This window comes from Betta splendens, chromosome 5, assembly GCF_900634795.4.
Source record: "Betta splendens chromosome 5, fBetSpl5.4, whole genome shotgun sequence".
NCBI lineage: Eukaryota > Metazoa > Chordata > Actinopteri > Anabantiformes > Osphronemidae > Betta > Betta splendens.
In genome coordinates, this window is record NC_040885.2 from 8,855,083 (window position 1) to 8,869,234 (window position 14,152).

General features: G+C 49.5%; 1 protein-coding gene across 12 annotated transcripts in view; it reads right to left on the minus strand.

Annotated features, from left to right (window-relative positions):
* The window catches only part of foxp4 (forkhead box P4), a 159,900-nt gene that overhangs the window by 26,910 nt on the left and 118,838 nt on the right, over positions 1 to 14,152 (minus strand). For all 12 annotated transcript variants that reach the window (XM_029149810.3, XM_029149808.3, XM_029149807.3 and 9 more), the window contains one exon: positions 8,466 to 8,555. In XM_029149810.3, coding sequence (XP_029005643.1) covers positions 8,466 to 8,555 — 90 coding nt within the window. The remainder of the gene's footprint in view (positions 1 to 8,465; positions 8,556 to 14,152) is intronic.

Consider the following 14,152-nt stretch of genomic DNA (forward strand, 5'->3'; position numbering starts at 1 on the left):
GTGTGTTGTCTCTCGTTCTCTGCTAAAGACTTGGCAGCAGGAATCAAAGATGAGAAAGACAGACACACTATTGTTGACTCTTTCCTACACAAGGCAGAAAAAAATAATAATAAATGGCCAACTTCTGAAAGATAAAAGGACAGAACTGCAATCTCCCTATAAAATATAGAATCTTATCTCCTTCCATAAACACATGATTAGGATGGCCTCCGATTCTCTTTCCACGCAGTCAAGCCTGGCTAAGAAGAAAGGAACAACAAAGTGGTTATCAGATGAGATGTCTATCTGATCTGATAGAGCTGCAGGCAGGCTACGGCAGAGAGAGAGAGAGACAGAGAGAGAGGACTGAGACACAAACATGGTGAGTCTTGCAGTTGTATTGTGTAAGCACCACTAGCGCACGTGCACTGTACACAGCAATGGACGGAGATGCTAATCTCAACAAACAGTGCAAAACTAAGACAAACCGAACAGAGATTCATGCACACACGCAGAAAGGCAAACACACACGCGCGCATCTGCTGACAAAGTGCTATTGTGTTTATTAACCAATTCAAGGTGTGACAAATCAGTAAGGGCAAATTCAGAGAGAGGGAATGAGTCAGAGAGCGGATCCTTTTCCTCTGTTTACTGGGATGAAGGATCAGACGATGACTCGACCTTCTACCTATATTCACTCTGAGGTCACTTCGCCGTGTTGCGCTGTTGTCAGCAGTCAAACTGCGTACGTGGGCTGATGTGTGTGTGTGTGTGTGTGTGTGTGTGTGTGTGTCTGCGTGTGTGTGTGTGTGTGTGCGTGTGTGTGTGTGTGTGTGTGTGTGTGTGTGTGTGTGTGTGTGTGTGTGTGTGTGTGTGTGTGTGTGTCTGCGTTCGTGTTGGTGTCCATGAGCGACTATCCGCCCGCTTCCTCGGGGACCGGCAGGTGGGGTGGTTGGTGATGGGGGTGGTGAGCTGTCACCGGTAAATTGGAGGTGCAAAGAGTTGATTTGACTTTGTAAACAAGACCGGCCATGAAGGCTAACACACTCTTCCCACCTGGCCTCTCGTCTTGTCTGCCTGACTGGGTGGGGGGCGGGTGGCGTTGGGGGGGGGGGGGGGGGGGGGGGGGGGGGGGCACGGAGAAGACGGGCAGAAGAAGAAGAAGAAGCTGAGGGCCTATTCGCCGGTAGCACACGTGTATGTGCTGTCAGAGCGGAGGGGGGGGGGGCTGCGACGCTGTGGCAGGCGTGGGGGGCTCCGAGGGGCAGGGCGGGGCGGCGGGGAGCGCGCGTGGGGGGGGGGGCGTTGATGGGCGCCGCTTGGCGTCATGCCAGCGTGCCCCCGCCGCCGAGCCTTGTCAGTCTAAGCTGCCAAATGAAAAGCTGTAATTAATTGCTCCTGCGCATCCCATTCTTCCCCCCTGACAAGTCATACATTCTATTTTATACACACCGCCATTGACATTTCCAAGTCACAGGCGTAATAATTACTGGAGTTATAGCACCTTTCTGTGTCGGCTGACGCTCTGATGTCAGAGCCCGGCGCGCGTGTGCCGCCGCTGATACACGGCGGCGCGGGCGTGCGTGCGTGCGTGCGCGCGTGGAAAGCCGAGCGTGCGTCCGTGGCAGGCTGAATGCTGAGTAGTTAAGGTTTGACGCCATTAATTGCCCCTATAATCTAATATCACAAAGCGTGGTGATTATGGGGCATGCGTTGCCACCGCCATACGACACCGCCAGCCTGAGAGCGCCGCCGCAAAACAAAAGCCTCGCCATTAGTGATTTGACGGGCCAGTACAAAAGCGCCCCACAATGCGGAATTATATTTTCATTCGGCTTTGTCTCTCCTGGTGAATGATTTCTCCCCTTTCATTGGACTGTGAATAGGGAGAGTCTGCAAAGCCGGGCGATTTGAAGTCAGCCATTTATTAAATGCATTTAATTTTTTTCCGCTGTCATCCGGCTTTTTTTTTTTTTTTTTTCGTGTTGCATGTTAATTTAAAAGAGAGATGCGTGGTAGATTAGAGGGAGAGAGGTGAAGCTGGGGGGGGGGACGAGGAGAGGAGAGACAAGGGAAGACAACTTATCCAGTGGAAGAAAGGAGAAGAGGAGGAGGAAATGCAGGGAACGAGTGAGGGAGGAAGGAAATAATGGTTCGGAATAAAGGTTTGAGGAGTTAAATAGAAAACAAAACCCAACCCCAGAGAAAACGGAGGGAGAAAGGGGCAAAGTGAGGCCCACACGTACTGTAAACGCCAGTGAACACTCACACACAGTATGTCACTGATAAGAATGAGTTGGACACTAATAATAGTAACATTTAAAAACACACCAAGTCTATCCTAACATTAATATGCAAGGTTCAGCCATACATGCACACACATACACTGCTGAGGGGCTGGTGGCTGACAGAGGTCAACCCCTGCCATGGAGCGAGGGGAGCTGGGGGAGGGAGGAGAGGAGAAGCCAGAGACAGCCCTGTCGTTTACAGAGAGTGGAGGAGTAATTAGAGGGGTTGTTTGAAGAGGGAGTTTAACTGATTAACAAAGGAAGAGAGGGAGCGAGGGAGCGCCCAAAGATGGGAAGGAGGAGAAAGGCACGGTATCCCAGAGGAGCGAGGGAGAGAACGAGGGGGGACGCAGCATGCATTTCAATGAGGCTCCATCCCTCTCTCCTCTCCTCCCTTGATGACTTTCCGTTCTAACGAGGAGGAAAGCCCCACTTTTCCATTTCACGTGAAACCTCAAGAAGAGAGGAGGGAGACCTATCTGATATTAAACCAGCATGCAGCCCTGGGAAATAGGCCCGCTAGCGCTCAGCGCCGTGTTTATACAGAGAAAGGTCAGCTAAATTACTGCATCATCTCTGAATCTGAACTGGGCTATAGATTTTACCCGTCACCTGCTTGTTAACTCCTTTTTCAGAGGGAAAGTATTTGACGGGAATGCAGTAAAACACACAGAACCGTGCGGTGGTTTAAGAGCAACAGCCAGTGCTCTCCAAACACTCCCCCGAGGTTCACGAGCAGATAAATTTACCGCTACAGCTATTTACCCCATGCTGGCTGCAAAACGTGTGGCCGCTACCTCTAGGATGTGTGTGTGTGTGTGTGTGTGTGTGTGTGTGTGTGTGTGTGTGTGTGTGTGTGTGTGTGTGTGTGTGTGTGTGTGTGTGTGTGTGTGTGTGTGTGTGTGTGTGAGAGAAGAAAGGAGACCATAATCAGAATCTAAACTGGCTCTCGCTCTAAATGATGCAGGCCCTGCCTCTGGGTCTATGGGGACTAGCAGGAGAAAGGGATAATTGAAAAAATGACAAGGAGAAAGCAGGAGAGAGGCTGACATGGACCTCCTCCCCTCAGCCTCCTCATCCCCCTCCTGGTAGGAGCAAACCCCAGTGCTGTTTATCCTTGTCACTGAGCATTACCACCTCACCCTGGAAGAGATGCCTGCCTCTCTGTCCCCTGCCACACACACACACACACACACACACACACACACACACACACACACACACACACACACACACACACACACACACACTATACTGTATCATAGCGTCTTGTACTTGTAAAGCAGCAAAGTTTTAAAAAGCAGAAGATCTGCTCATTCATGTTCACAGCCTCCTCAGCTGCCAGGAGAGCGGCCCATAAAGGCGAGCGTCCCGTGGAAGCGCCGTCAGACGCTGCTTCTTTAACGCGCGGCGGCCACGGTGGGCGGTGAACTCGTCTGCTTCGCGGCGCTTCCAGATTTGCTCATTCACCTTTCAGTTCCTCCACCTACGGGCTCCCAGCGGTCGTCAAACCGAGGAAGGAGCAGAGCAGGGGAGGAGGGGCGTGTGGGGGGAGTCGGGGTGTTTGGTGCGAGAGGGCCCAAAAAAGAGAACGAGAGGTATGACGGAGAAAAGCATTCAAGTGAAAAAGAGAAACAGGAGAGTGCCTACTGTGCTGAGAGCGTTGTTTGGAGCTCAGGGCCAGGCCTGCAAGTAAAAGGGCCTCATTGTGTGTGGTGAGTACCCCTCCTTCAGCTAATCTTCACTGGGGCCAGGGGCCACATTACTCTGTGGGGGGGGAGGTGATGAGCGAAGCCAGGTGGGGCCAGGGATGTCCAAGGCATCTCGCTGCCTCAAACTTGTAGCTAATGTGCGTCTTTTAGCAATTTGATTCACATGGCGGCGCGTGAGTGCGCGCGTCCTCGAGTGTGAGGACAGTAAATGGGCCCGAGCCTGCGGACGAGTGCAGGCTGCTGGGAACATTGTGTCGGGGGCGCTCGTTCCGTGATCCCTACCAGTCTATGGCCGCGCTGAAACTGCCTGACAGACAAAAGAAAAAATAACTTTAGAAAGGACAGAGAAAGACTAGAAAGTTCAAGTGGACCCCCCCCCCCTCCCCCCCCCCCTCCCCCTCCTCCCCCCTATCCTCTGCCTTCCTCCATCTAACGCCCCAGTGCTTCAGAATAAAAATGACAACACATTTCCAGAGGCGCGCACACACGGACACTCGCGCGCACACAAACACACACTCGGGGCACTTCATTGGGAAGTGTGAGAGGCCGTTATCGACCATATTTCATTACTGATTTCACTCATGTTTCAAATCACAAAATAAGAGTTTCACACTTCAGTGGCCAGACCCTCTCCTCTCCTCCCCTCTCCATCCTTCCCCTCTGTCTGTCCACCCTTCTGCCCGGAGCCAGACCCATTCCACGGCTGCGGAACCCCTCGCTTGTGCACCCTTCACAAAATGTCAGGATCACATACAGTACCACCCCCAACGCACACATACACGGGCCGACACACAGCCCCAATTCCCTCCACATCAAGAGAAACTGCCAACTAAGCACTTTCATTGAGTGGACAAAAGCAGTGCTTTGGGAAAAACACTTTAAAAGGAAATAAAAGAGAAGGAGAGAAGGAGCCGCTTCACTAGCGCACACTCTGGGGGGCTAAACACTCATCTTTCCACATACTTTTGTTGATTAGTTAAAAGACTTTGAACCCTGCCTCGCTATCTTTATGTTGAGCGGTTTCTCACAAATCTATAGCGGCGAGAGAGAGAGAGACCACTCGGCCCTGCGAGGCCCGAAACGATTTAGCGAGGAAGGAAAGTGGGTGCAATACAGCTGTAATATTGATTAAAAGTAACGTCTTATTGAAATAAAATCTGGGCTTAAAGACGGACGCCTCTCGCCCCCCCCCCCCCTCCCCCCGCGCTGGTGCCAGCCCTCTCCAGAGAGCAGGCAGCCGAGCTAATTAACATATCTCTAATGAGTCTTTTCATTTTTTTACTAATTAAACGACCTCCTCAATAATACATGAAAACAGGACACCGCGCTATTCAATTACATACGTATGGGCCCGAGCCAAGCACGTGTAGTACTCTGTGCGTGAGCGTGCCAAGTGGCGCCGTGTTAAGTGTGCCAGGCGTGCGTCTGCCAAGTGGGCGTGTGTGTGTGCGCCCACCCGCCCTGCGGCGGCGGTGGCAGCGGCGCGCGCCACGCGTGCCCATTGTGGAGGACGCGCTGGGTCGCACGGGCCCGCCGTGTATCACGCTGGGTAATCCCCCCCATTGCCACTGGCTCTGCCAACTGTTTGCCCGCCGCTCCCCTCAGCTGCACGTGTGCCACAACCTATTAGTGTGACCAGGGGCCGGGAAGCTGTGGGTTCGCTGCTAATAGTGCCGTTCCACGCGGAGGGGTCGGCGGTTACTGGGAGACCGGGCGTCAGTTGCTGCTCGCCCTCGTGTTGCATGCAGTGAAAATACCCCGATGCACTTGTGTTCGGATCAGCTGAACAGCCAAAATGGAGTTGTTTGGATTTTTGTCTGAAGAGGAAAAATGTGGACCCATGGACTAAAGAGAGAGACTCCACTATTTAGTTTTCTTTTGTAGTTTTCTCCTGTTATCTTTTCTGTACCAACCTTAAATATCATTTCTATCTGCACAAAATGGAACATTTGTTTCTCCAGTCAAATTAAAATGCCTCTTTGATCTGATGAATCATCTAACTCCTAAATAATCACTTTAAAACGTTGTGATTATTGTGCTATTCACATGCTGTAACTGCAATTTTGATTCAGTGTTTTTTTTTCCCTACAACTGCCTATCAGCAGACTTGAGCTAATGTTGAGCTTCTCCTGAATGTGACACATGACAGAGTGACACACAGACACACACACACACACACACACACACACACACACACACCGTGGATTGATACCATCTCACACAGACAGCCAAACACAGAAACCATCTCCGAACAACCAATCAAAAAGCAGATATAATCTCAGAGTTTCTTTTGCTATCTGCTCAGATACTCCCCTCTATTATAAATAAAGAAAAGAGGAGAAATATGATGGGGAAGGGGTGGGGTGTGGGGGTTACTGTCAGCGCGGGCCAGGGCTTCTGCAGAGAAGTCAAGCCAAGGAAAGTCTTCCCGCTCTCCCTGTCTGCCTCCGTCGTTCTCCCTCTGAGAGAAGGGAAAAATCTAATTATCGAGCTCCTAAAGATCTCATTATTGGCTGAGTCTCATTTGCATGTGTGAGAGCGGCCCAGCAGGAATCAACCTGGAGACGGCCATTTTGTGCGTGATGTGAGGCACTGTGTCACTATACAGTCGCTCATTGCCACCTTTAGAAATGACCACATTAAATGTCTGGCCCCGCTCGCGCACCCTCTATGCGGCCCGGAGGACGATGGCTTCAATCACTGCAGCTGAGAGCCGCCCTCAAAGCTGGAATTACAGTAATTAAGCGATCTGATGCGTTACCTTAGCGGTCGGCTCCGTCGTGGAGTCTAGTAAACAGCTTCATGTCCACAGACAACGCTTCGAGGACACGCACGGACACATGTAGATCTGTGTGTGTGTGTGTGTGTGTGTGTGTGTGTAGGTCGGGCGGGGGGCCATGTGAGCTGACAGCTCAGACAACAGAGATGTAGCACGAATGCCCTGGAGAACAGAGCGAGGCATCGACAAACAAGACAGAGACGGAGAGACTGAGGCGGTGTGTGTGTGTGTGTGTGTGTGTGTGTGTGTGTGTGTGGGTGTGTGACCGAGAGCGAAGGCAGAGCGACGAGATGCGGTGTTGACCCGCTTCACGTGAGGCTACTGCTGCAGGGTGAGTCCTGTGATAACATCCACACAGATGACTCTAGCTCTGCATGTCACTGCTAAACAGCTGATTTACGTTCATGCTCACTTTCAGTATTGTCAAGATCTAAGGAAGAAAAAAAGTGCCGTCCAGAGAAGATGCGCTCGACCCCGTTTGGAGTCAGAACAGCTGAACTATCAAATCATTGCTTTGAGTCCAAATGCACCATTTTTGGATTTTAGTGTAAAAGCTGCTTTAATCTTCAGAATATTTCAGCATTTATTCTACTCTCATACCTCGTCTGGGTCATCGTCTAATTTCTGTAACTGTCAGCGTTGGAACCAAAGTAAATAAAGTAGCTCTGATTCCAATTCAGGTTTTGATTAAAGCGTAATCCGAAGGCTCCCTTTGTATGATTTTATTTCATTTTTGACATCTATAGTAATAAGCAGTCATTAATTCTCTGGCATTTTGTTCTTCCCAGAGGTCACCAGGCAATTAAACTGTGTGGTCGGCACTTTTGTGCTTGTTTCTGAGTTTTATGTGGAAGCCTAGTTTTCCTTCATGCTGCTCATGCTAAACATCCAGAGCTTCCGTGAGGCATGAATTTCATTCTAGTTTTATATACACATTTTCCTATCGCTCCTCCATATCCCTGTCTTACATCAGTCGTCCATTCCCACACTGCTCGAATTCAGCTGTCTGTTTATTATATGGCACATTAATGAGAAGAGCAGTGCAACAGCCAGACTGCTTGCTGCTCAAGTAGACCCATGGCCCCACTTTATTGATATGAGGCACAGCTACAACTCGCACTTGTGCATGCATTCTGCACATCCCATAATTGTAAATAACTGCCAGTAATGTCATATGTGATGTTTGTCAAGACGCACCGAGAGCAAGAATACGTGCATGCGTGTGTGCGTGTGTGTGTGTGTGTGTGTGTGTGTGTGTGCGTGCGTGTGTGTGTGTGTGTGTGTGTGTGTGTGCGTGTGTGTGTGTGCGTGTGTGTGTGTGCGTGCGTGTGTGTGTGTGTGCGTGTGTGTGTGATCTCCTTAAGTGTCTTTCAGAGGGGATCCTGCACTCCAGCTAACCTCACTCACTCTTCCTACTGAGGAATTCAACTCTGAAAACAGCTCACTACCCAGTCGCTACAAAGACCTCATTCACACACTCACAGACACACACATGCAGAAGGAGAGAAACGCAGACAGAGGGAAGGGGAATGAAAAGCATGCGCCTTTATCACAGCATAGTTGACGTGGCAGGTTGGTGAAAGCAAAGCTGCAGAAGCCAGGGCCTTAATAATATACAGATTTTGACAAAGCAGCACTTGGGTTGTGCATCCAGTGTGTGTGTGTGTGTGTGTGTGTGTGTGTGTGTGTGTGTGTGTGTTTCCTGACCTGCACGGGGCTCTGTTTGACCTCATTGCTGCCAGGGGAGTTGAGGCCAGAGGCCTGCTGGAGGAGGAACTGTCTGGCTGCCTGGAGCGCCTATGACAGAGAAATAGAGATGATCAGTTAATCATGCACACACACATTGGCGCATTTTACAGTGTTAAACGACAACGCACTTATCTTGCGGTTTAATTTGCAAGTGTTTGTGTGTACAGTGATGTGTGAAGCACCACACAGTGAAACTTTTTCGGTTTAGACAAAAACAAAAGCACCCTCAGATATTGGCCACTACCTTTTGCCAAGCTGTCAGGTCTAATTTCCTCATCCCAAGGCACGCGTCTGGCACACACACCGTATGCTCAGCAGTGTGTTTCAGCATTTATGCCACTGAATTCACCCCAACTCCTTCAAACCCTTCCTCCGCCTTCATTTTTTGGGAGGAGGGTGAAGTGAACTTTCCACATCCTCTGAGGCATCGGTGTGTCGAGTTGCTTGTTCCAGAGTGATGTAAGGAACACTTTGCCCTGATGTGCCCTAAAGAGATGTGACTAACCACCACCACCCACCTTTTCAGCACCAACCCCCCCCCTCCTTTCTTCCCTCCAGTGCCATCTATTCAAACCGGTGACACCGTCACTCCCTGGCTTCATTCCTTCGCGCTGCCCTTGTGTGCTGCCAATTCATCTTCCAGCGGTGGCGTCTCTGCCACTCTCTCCTCATATCTACCTTCACCCTTAAATATTTTAAAAGCTGTGTGGAGGTCTTTCATTCACTCCCTTTTGTGTGCTTGTAACGGAGTCAGAGAGTCAAGCGGTCTGTCACCAAGACAAATCAGTCCCCGAGGAAAGGGCATTTTAGTCGGAATGTCTGAGCAGCACAGAAAACAAAACAAGAAAACACCCATATCATAACATGAGCCACCTCACACTTACTGTAAGTGCTCACACACACACACACACACACACACACACACACACACACACACACACACACACACACACACACATACAAACACGCACAAACCTCATGACAGAGGGTTAGAGGGGAGACAGCAGGATGCACATTTGCTTCCTCTGACTCAAAGGGGAAAGGTTCCTCAGTAAATATTGATTTATGCAAGTCCGTGTGTGTGTGTGTGTGTGTGTGTGTGTGTGTGCGTGTGTGTGTGTGTGTGTGTGTGTAAGGACACCACAAATTAACGGCCATGGAAGCTCTTACTCAACCATGCATCACCACAAATCAGTTATTTTCTGTAGTTGTGCGACATTACATAACTACAGAAAATTATAAAGCTATAAAAATCCCTGTAGCACACACTTACTGTATATGTTACATATTTAATGAATTGTCAGATTAGAAGCTTGGGTGCATTAAGTAATGTTCAATTACAAAAACAGAGAGGAGAGATTAGAGGGAGACAGAAAGCGAGAGACGTTCTCGGTGCAGTCGCAGTGATGAAAACCAGCTGTATCAAGCACACTTGCTACTTTTGCTGAGACCACAATTAAAACACACACACACACACACAAACAGACGCAGCTTCACACGCGCGCACAAACACACGTGTACTTGAAAACACTCACACTAAAATCTTGGGAACCCCCTCCCATTTACTGGTTTGACCTCAGCATTAAAAAAGGCACAGACGTACACACACACGCGCACACCAAAAAAAACACAACCGCCCAGTTTGTTGGCATGTGGTGTGAATTACTCCTTGAACACCCTGTCTGCCCAGCAGTGAGCGTACGCGATCGTCTGCGTGTGCAGCGCTTGTGTGTTGGCAGGAGCTGGAGAAGCATGTCTGGCAACAATAAGGGACAATTCCATCCAAATTACCACCCTGATTACCACTATATTAAAGAGCCATTTATGGCTTTCATAAACGCTACAACCAAGCAGAGGTGATGCCTGTCTCCTCTCCTATGCTCAGATCCACGGATGTGTGCGTGTGTGCGTGAGAGAGAGAGAGGGGAGAACAAGAGCTACTAAAAAAAACTATTATTCTCTAGACATTTAAACAGAGTCCTCATTGTGGATTTAGTCTGAGTTTAAATGTGCCACACGGCTCAGAGGCAAATGTGTTGGAACTCTTCACTTTCTTCTTTTATTTCATCACCACAGGAACAAAAAAAAAAACCTGTTTGGTAATGTTCAGTACACAAGCATCTGGGTTAAGTGTCGACTAAACCATAAAGGTTCGACAGTGAAACGTCGTCCTTTTCTTCAAGGACATTAATGCGCTCTGAGTTGTTGCGAAATGGAGAATAATGGACTCAGCTAAGTGTTTTCACTTTTACCTCCCTGCTCCATCCATCACTTGTAAACGTGCTATATTGAATTATAATACAACACATATAAAGCTTGTGATCTTATTCATTTGAGTCTAATGAGCTTTATATTATTAAACCTATGCTACATTGTCTCCAAGCTACTTCATTAAAGTTGCTCCGCAGCTCAAAATGCTTGAGCATGTTTTTTTTTTCGTATTGCTTTATTTTCTTGGCCTTGTTTTAGCTGTTTACTGTAAAGAGTTTTAGTAAAGTGAGAGTTAAACTCATCCATCTCTCCTCTTCATACTTATTCTAGACCTGCGTCCCCCTTCACCAATGCACCTACAAACCCCATCTCCTCCTAGACTTCCCCGACCCCGACTCCCCTACTCCCCCTGTGCATTCTTGGGGGCGCACTGCACCTTTAAAGAAAATATGAAGGAGGCCTAAGAGGGAGGCCCAACAACAGAGTCTTTGTGCTGCCGCGGAGAGGACGCACACATATACACGCACACACAACACGCACATATACACACATCAGCGGTGTCAGACAGGTTTTATTAGAGTGAGAGAGGGAGGAGGAAGGGGAAGGAGGGGTGAGGAGGTCACTGCTCAGCTTGGAGGCCTGAGAGCACAGTGTGTGTGTGTGTGTGTGTGTGTGTGTGTGTGTGTGTGTGTGTGTGTGTGTGTGTGTGTGTGTGTGTGTGTGTGTGTGTGTGTGTGTCACTTCAGTGTGTGAGTTCTTCTGACTTGTCATCGCTTCCCTCTGTAAATCATCGCCTTTGACACAGCCTTTAATAACAGTGCATTTTTTAATTCAGCAGGGTCACACACGCGCACACAAACACAAACACACACAGTGAAGGCAAATTTCTCTAACAGGTTCCTGAAGCAGTGGACAACTTTTTTTCAGTTTGAGAAAGTTAAAAGTTTGTTAGTCAATCTTAATTTTCAAATATTAAAGTAAAAAGTACAAATGTGTGCGTGCGTGCGTACGTGTGTTTGTGCGTGCGTGCGTGTGTTTGTGCGTGCGTGTGTGTGTGTGTGTGTGTGTGTGTGTGTGTGTGTGTGTGTGTGTGTCCGTGCGCGGGTGCCTGTGCTTGGCTCAGGTTGCTAAAGCAAACAGGTCTGTGTGTGTGATGAATCTGGCCTCTAATCTGCCCGGTGTGTTTGGGTGAGACAGGGAGCGAGAATGCTGGAATAAGCAAAGAAATCCAAACAGGGAGACAGAGCGGAGAAAAGGGAGGAGGAAGACGGAGACGCGCACACACCAGCGCGAGAGAGGGAGACAGGTGGGTACCATATGTTGGAGTAATCCGTCAGCACTGACTGAGGTCCATTGTTGATGGCCGAAACGAAACAAACCCGTCCCCCTTCCACCCTCTCCTCCTCACCCCCCCATAGATAAACAGCCCCCGGGGCAGACAGTGGGCTGTCCTTGAGGCAGGGAGGGAGGGAGGGCAGGGGGAGGCAGGTGGCATCAGATTTCTTAGCTTTTAGACCAAGTAAAGAAAGCAGCCGAAAGCGAAAGGAGCACGAACGAGGGACCTGTTCCGTCTGTCCGTGACCGAGCCCAGCTAAGCAGCGCTGAGCGGGTGATTTAGATGTTTCAGCAGCTTTGAATTCGACAGCTCTCGAACGCTCCCCCGGCCTCCGGCTCCTCCATCCCCTCTCGTCCCCGGGCGAAGGCAGGAGATGGAGCGGCCGGCAGGTAGGAGCGTAGAGGAGTCGGGCCCGTCACACCCAGCTGCTCCTCTCCTCTGCACGCTCGCTGGTTTTGGATCAGCGGGACAGACTGGGTTAAGGGAGGACGGAGCGGCGGATTGTTTTTCTTTTTTCACACACACACACACACACATACACACACTTCCCTCCGTCTTTCCATCTCCCATCTGCGATGCTGTCACTGAAGCTGAAAGCCAAGCTAAAGCCGCCCGATGCTGCCATCCTCCTGGGTCACCCTGGTGATCCCATGTATCGCACTTTGACACCAAAAAACACCTTAAAACTCCACTAACCCCCTCCTCCACTTTAATTTACTCTCTCCTTTGGGGTCGGCCTCTGCTACTCCCTACTACTTTTTCTCTGGCTCTAAATCTCTCTCATCTTTTTTTTTTTCCTCTTGATACTCAGAGGGAATCATGATCAGAGAAGACGTTAAAACACGGCAGAACAGATGTAACCCAACCTTAAAAGCATGTAAATGCGTTTAAAGGATGATGATGCAGGGTACAGTACCCGCTCACCTGCCCTCAGAGGATTTTACACACCCACTCAAAGTCAAATGACTGCAGAGGTATCAGTTAGTGGGACTGCGACATGGCTTTGGGGCATGTGTGAGTGAAAGCCTGGTTCCAGCCACACTGGAATCTCACGTATCAAATGCATCACTGTCAGTCACCGCAAAAGCCAGATCGCTTTCCCAGATCACTCCTCCTCCTCGATTAAATCACCAGCTCCGTCCCTCGCCCTCTCCCTGCCTCCCTCTATAACATATAATTCACAAAAAAGTTCGCTTGGCATCTCTCCAAGTCTTTCTTGTGCCCCCCCCCCCCAATCTGTTACCCATACCCTTATTCACCACAGTAGATATGCACTAGACGGAGGCCTAAAATAGACCGTCTAGGCCCAGCAATACTAGACCGAGTGTTGTGAATGCAGCTGTTGGCCTTATGAGGGGGCCCTCACCTTCACACAAAGACCAGCTACAGAAACAACAGCTGTGCTGTTGGGATAGAAACTAATAGTAAAGACGCTTTGAAGATGAGCGCATATGTGTGTAAAGCACAGTTACAACAGCTTTTAACAACGAGGACAAGTGTAACTGCCTTGTCCAGCGCGGCCATTTTATTCCAACCGGACGTCACAGCGGGAGATTTCACTGATCACATTTTCAATAAATATAAAAAACATTATCGGAAACGATGGCCATCGTCAAGAGTTACTCAGCTGCACGGAAAAGGGAGTGGGTTGAAACAAATATTTGCTTTATTGTTCAGTAAAACACAGGAATGCGGTCGTTATGAAACTGGAGGAAATGCACAGCTACACCTAACTAAGCTCTAAGAAGACAAACCTTTTCAGACTTTACATTTACATTTAAGTGAGACCTGGGGTTTCCAGGGGCCAAACATACGAGGGCAAGGGGCAGCCTGGACCAAAGCCTGCTAAAGCCACTCAATTTCACGCTGGGTTACAAATACACTCCGCTCTGCCAAGTATTTGGCCCTTTCCTCAGGTAGGCACTTTCCTTTTATTAATCAGGTCTTTCTCAGGCTTTCCTGGCCTTTGTTTTCGCTCACGGCGACGTGGACTGAAGCCGGTCGTCCCCCCACAGAACCGGGCTCCGGCCGCACCGAGCGCCTTCGTCTCCTTGGGCCGGAGCTACAGTATCTGGGACACCTTCAGAGACTCCAGCCA